The sequence below is a fragment of the Juglans regia genome, chromosome 15, assembly GCF_001411555.2.
Source record: "Juglans regia cultivar Chandler chromosome 15, Walnut 2.0, whole genome shotgun sequence".
Lineage (NCBI taxonomy): Eukaryota > Viridiplantae > Streptophyta > Magnoliopsida > Fagales > Juglandaceae > Juglans > Juglans regia.
The window spans coordinates 6,558,138-6,564,607 of record NC_049915.1 but is presented as its reverse complement, the minus strand read 5'-3'; the positions used below and the strand labels follow the sequence as shown (position 1 = coordinate 6,564,607).

Here is a 6,470-nt window from a genome sequence, read left to right as displayed (position 1 = left end):
AAACTAATCAAAATGATGTAAACAAGCACGGTTTTATTTCCAGCTGCGTCCATAGGCATGCTGGACTCTGTGTCTGTACATATATTATTCCTTTCTAGCACAAATCTTATTATAATCTGGTTCTTAGTGTCAACTTTTCTTATGCTTTTATGTAGATTTTCTCAGATCCTCTATTGTTATGGGGAGATTGTATTTGCATCCTTTTCTTTTCCCCCAAAGAAAATCTCATTTTTGTTCAGAAAATATCCCCTACCATTTGTTCGAGGAACTTATGGTTAGGACCATTCATGATGCGTAAGTGTGAGGTCCATATGGAGTCTAGCTTCTTGGATGGCCAACTTTCACACCTGCATGCACTGATGATGAGCTTGTACAACCCCTTAATAAATCCTCCAATAAGAGCCAGGATGATGCTCTGAGCTCGATATCTCTGCTTGATATTCCTTCCACAGATATGGATAATATTGTACTTTCCAAATCCTTTTCCTCAGTATATTTGTTGATTTCCAAATGTCGTTGCTGGGTTTGGATACACAAACCTCTTTATTTCATCTCATCTCATCATTACAATTTTCTCAAATTTTCATACAAAAATATAATAAACAATTCAACTTTTTCAAATTTTAAAATAAAAATAATACTAAAAAATTATATTTTATTTAACTACTATTCAAAACATATCATCTTATTTTATCTCATCTGAACTGTCTATCCAAACCCAATCAATAGACTTTTCTGCAATTAGTTTCACCCATCGAAGGACTGAATTTTCAAGTTGTTGATCTCATTGCTAAGGGGTGGACGGACTTTATTTTGAAGGTTATGGCAGAGAAAATTGAGATCGGCTTTTGGGTCGCTTGGGGAATTGTTGATGTTAATGATTGTTCTGGTTGTGCTAGATTTTTGGTAATTAACGATTACAATATTAATTTTTTTACTTCAAATCTTTAAACAAGTCTTTGATATTAATGCATGCGTACTCATATAGAGAGAGACTACAAGAACTTACATGCTTTTATATTTATGTGAATTGATCCCTCCCGGTTACAGCCCGCTCCTGTTTTGAACTAACATATTATATCATCAACGAGTCTCAATACCCTATGATCTCATACTAATTTTAGAATCCATGGAAGGATAGATATATACTGTCGATATACAGTACTGCTAACACCTAATGGTGACCGATACTATATTTAAAAAGTCCATACATAAATCTATGATCTTTTTATAAAGGTTTTCAGTTGGGAGGAGTGGCGGTGGATGGCCTTCCCCACGCTTAGATTAGCACGGGGGGTTTGTGGAGGTGTGGAATGACACGCCGACGATGCCGTCATCCTACTTGGCTTAATTTCCAGTTGTAGCCTTCGCACTTCTAGAAGTTGACATATACAAAGATCATGTCTTAGCTAGGTTGGCTGTTTCTTTTTTTATTAAATTCGAACAAGACACCTAAGACACCCTATCAAAATATCATATATATATATATATATATATATATATAAAATAAATTATTCTATTCTCAAGCCGGTCGGCATGTAGAGCACATTATCCATACATCACTTAAATGGTAATATTCGATTGATAAGATTCAAATTTTAAAATTTATCTTACAAATCAAATTATAACATATAAGCAGTGTGTGGTATATATGGTAATTTTAAAATCTATATATACATATATATATATATATATATATAGTTTCTCATCTTATCTCTTATCCCATATCCGCTTGTTTTCTTCCAGAAACATTATTATAACCAATGATTAATTAACTCAAAAGATTGCTACAAGTTCATGTTATTACAATATTCTTTGACATTCTAGATGGTTGAAGTTGCCCGAACACGCAAGGTCTATCCGTTCCAACATTATATAAATTCTTTTTACACCTGTTTGCAAAATATTTTATGTTACCACCTTTCGTTTTGTTCTACTAGATAATTTTTTTAATTTTCTTCAAGGGTTTCCTAGGTTAGATAAGCTATGTTCCTTTTAATTTTGGTCTCTTAATTCATTTATTAATTGATGTTACGATACACACGGTGGAGATCAGAGGCTTCTAGCTGTGACATCGTGTATTTAAGAAAAAAAGTTGTATTGCCCTAAGAAAGCATGTTGCAAGAGCTTAGGTGAGTTGTAAGTGCAGGAGGCGTGCAAGTCTTTAATTAATGTATGAGTTGCCCGCTTTATTTTACCGCACGTTGCTTTTGTGTTTTTTTTTTTTTATATTCATATTTTTTTAATATATTTAAATATAAAAAAATATATCAATATATTTAAAATTACTTCCTTAATTATTAAATAAAATAAAATTTTTGTCAAGCGGTCAAATGAAATGGTATAAATGGGAGGGCAAATTTGTGTTTTCCTTGATGTATTAGTTGAGATTACCAAATTGATATGAATACGTGCATGATCATGGATATTGGGAAACCCAGCTTCTCATAGAGTACAAGGTTATTGGGTAAATCCAGGACAGCCAAAATCTACCCCTTCAAATTTGATAGAATTCTCTCGTGTTCCAACAATTTGAAAACATTGGAAAATTTTATAGTCACTTTGTAACTTTGTTACATTACATCCATTAGTGTTTACCTACTAAATGGAAATCCAATCATGCTCGTAAAAATTAAAGAAAAGGAGAGTGTTCATGTTATGTTCTTCGTTTCTAGGAACAAATAACTCTTAATTTTTATGAGAGGTGTAATCAGTTTGATTCAGTCAAGTTTTGAAGAAATTTTGGAACTGAATTGATGTATACCAATTTTAAAAATTTAAGAACCAATACGATCTGATTCATCACTAAAATTGAAACTTTCGAATTTTGTAATTTCGATTTAATCCGATCCGATTTTTCAATGTAAATGTGTGAAACTATATATGTTTAATATTATAATTTTTTTAATAATAAATTTAATTGTGAGAATTTAATATTTATTATTAACAATTACTAATTTTTTAATTTTCAACTATAATAATATAATATTAGTATCTAACTTATTAGTGAGATTAATAAATTTAAATAATAAGATTAAAATGCTATAAGTAATGTCTAATTATATTAATATATTAATTTTATATTATAAAATTAATAGACTTAATCAATAAGAGTAGAATTTCATATTATATTAATTAAAAATGTAACATATAATATATATAATAATAATATAAAAAATAAAAAATATATATGTTCAGTTTACTGCACCGAACCAATTACAAATCGAACTGAACCCACAAATTCGGTCTGATCCGATCAGGTCAACCGATTTTCCGGTTTTATCTTACGCACCTAATTTTTACAACAGAAATAGAAAAAACCTCTGGAAAAATCTATGTAGATTCATCATTTACGAAAGTGCAAGAGACCCAGGATCCCCTGTTTGTATGGCAAGAAAGTTTTCTTCTTCAAATCTTCCGACATGGCTCTGTTCACAGTGTAATGCAGCTCATGAGGCGAAACTGGTGGCCCTCTTCTCGATGATCTGGAGACTGAACCAGAACTGGCCGTGGAGCGGAAGCTCGAGTTCTTTACATCTTCGTGCCTTTTGTACAAAGCTGAGAACTTCAGGAAAGGATCCTTGTCTCTTGCTCGTCCTTCCGATGCGCTCCGAAACAGCAAAAAGTCCCTCAGTCTCCATTTCTTAGAACTCTTCGAAGAAGATGACGACGACGAAAGCGAAGCCTTCGGATTCAGAGACGATTGTTTTATGTCATTCCGAGTCTTTTCTTCTTCTTCTTGATCTTCTTCCCATGGAAACTCGGAGACCCTGTAAGGAGAGAGTGACCTTGTCGCTCTTCGCCCTGAATCGGAAGATGGTAAGTCAGTATTTCTTTCTCTTCCTCTCTGCTGCTGTGTTATCTTTCGAGTACTGTTATCAGCAACCATCTCCGGCCGGTCGGAATTTTTCTTTCCTCTCGGCGAAAGGGCACCCAGAATCGTCTTCATCCCGTGAGATCTGCCCGAATTGGGAGACAAAGGTGGGCTATTTGGCGCTGTGTACGGGTCCACATTCCAGCCGAATTGTAGCCGAGTTGGGGGCTTCAAAGGCCGGATTTTCCCACCATCGAAGAGCTCATCGGCGGAGAGAGAGCTCCTCTCCAACTCTTCACTGAAATCAAACGCGAAACCATCCCCCTCCTCCTCCTCCCTGATGGCACTCGCTTCGCTGCTTTCACGGCGATCATACTCGTTGCAATCTCGGTAAAGCCCGGGGATGCGTGATGGGCTGCTCGGAGCACTGAAGTAGTAGTCACCAAAACGTTTGGGCGTAGTTGGATTGTTGAAATCCATGGTAGAAGCTGGAATCAACACCTCCATAGCTGTAAACCCGCAAATACAAATTTCTTTTTCTTCTCTGTTTGTTTGGGATTTTGGTAGACAAGGAGAGGGAGTCTCAAAAAAGAGTGTCAAGAGGGGAACATATATTTATAGAGGCAGATAGGAAAGAGGGAAGAAGGAGCATGCATGAAGACAAAGGCAGGCAGAGATCATTGACCCTTTTGATGAGCCAACATTCATGCTATCGATACAAGTATACAACGTTAGGAGCCGCCTTTTACTAGTTCTACAATTGTTTTGATATTGTGACATCATATCACTCCCAATTTTTTATCTTTTATTGGGTTCCAGATAAGTCTCGACTAATTACGGAGATGCAGATATTTTCGATAACTAGCATTACAGGCAGATATTTTCAAGTGTGTAGCACGAGACGGGTCTAAAAAGTTTTTTTTTTCATTTATTTTTAATATTTTTAAACATTTAAATAAAATATTTTTTTAATTATTAAGTAAAAAAAACCTTATCGGAATTCAACTTTCGGTGAGAGTAATATTTTTTATTATAATGAGTTTTTAAGTTATATTCAAATAATTTATTTAAATTGATTTTTAAGAAACATGAATCCTGACCAAACATCCAACCGAAAAAGCAATATGCAATGCTCGTAACAGGAGTGAAAAGTTTAGCGTCACGAGTTACGACTTGGGGTCCCCAACAAGATCCGAATTTTCCACGTGAGAGAGAGACGTAGAGGGGTAATTACGGAGGGATGAATGTGAGAAAGCGATGCAAAATATAATTAAGGAGATGTACCGTTAAAGTAACGAGTGTGATTACCTTTTCTTGCCCACCACACTTTGATTTTATTACAGCTAGCTCCCTTTCCTCCAACCTCATTCAACCCATGACTCATTTCCTTTCACTTTTTTTCTTTTGTTATTATTATTTTTTTTCTTTTTTGTGATTTTTAATGATCTTTTGGATCTCCAAGATTGATAAAATCATGTGTATGTTTCTCCATGATATTGATTGATGTTGGATTGAACTATTGTTTGATGTTAAATATTACAGTTATTTTTATTCTCAAGTCAGTATATAAAGTATAGAAAATACTCTAATTATAAAGAAATTATATAAAAATAATCTCACAAACTGACGTGACTGTGTCAGATTATAGAATTATTTTTATTGTAAAATATATATAACATATCAGATGAAGCTACATCAGTTTGTGAGATTGTTTTGTTTAATTCTTTTGTGAATATAGCAGTATTCATAAAGCATACCATACATATTATTTAAATTGTAAGATTTGGTTTGTAAAATTCAAATTTTAAAATTTATCTTTTAAATTAAATTATATCATGTAAGAAATTTATTGATTGTGCTCTATAAACGAGATTAATATGTTCATTATGACCAAATACAATGAATATAACCATATACTATTATTTTAATCTTTTGATTTTTTACTATAATGTTTCTATAAAAGCATTATTGATTGTGCACGCATGCCTCCTGGTGGCTGGTACAAAATTAAGGTGGATTGTGGGACATCTTCCTTGATATTTGTGTGTAATTTATTTTTTCTTGAAGAACATGATTAATATAATACATTAAATTGAAAATGTGGGGTTCATGAAATTTAGAAGAGTAGCAAGGCGTGAGAAACGTGTTGATATTGGATTACTATTAGCTTGGAAAATAAACCATTATTGAAAATAAAAATATGAAGATTCTTGGTTACGGTGACCCGTAACTCATTGGGGCGGAGAGAATAACGGGGTTACGTTTGTATTACGAAATATTTTTTTTTTTTAAGATTTATTTCTTGTCTAATTTTTATAATTAAATATATGGTTAGAGTAATATTTGCCTCTCTCAAAATCCCTTTTCTACTTTTTTTTTTATTATTATTACAAGTAGACCAATTTGGTTTAAAATTTAAACATTAATAAAATTAGAAGATACGCCGAAAATGAAAAATTGTGTAACGATATATTGTAAATCAAATTATGACATGTAAGTAATAGAAAAACTATGTCGGCCTCAACATTGCTTGCACGTATAATTATAGAAAAATTGATTTAATATCATTTTTATAATTATCTTCTCAGCATCTATTGAGGCAACATCATCAAATGATTGACCGACTAGTTGTGAAATATAATAAATAATTTTTAAT

General features: G+C 32.9%; 1 protein-coding gene across 1 annotated transcript; it reads right to left on the bottom strand.

Annotated features, from left to right (window-relative positions):
- Positions 1–3,177: 3,177 nt before the first annotated feature.
- LOC108992312 lies at positions 3,178–4,506 on the bottom strand. The gene has a single exon (XM_018966841.2). It carries the CDS (start codon positions 4,319–4,321, stop codon positions 3,347–3,349), a length of 975 nt encoding a protein of 324 aa, XP_018822386.1. The 5' UTR covers positions 4,322–4,506; the 3' UTR covers positions 3,178–3,346.
- Between the last annotated feature and the right edge of the window lie 1,964 nt (positions 4,507–6,470).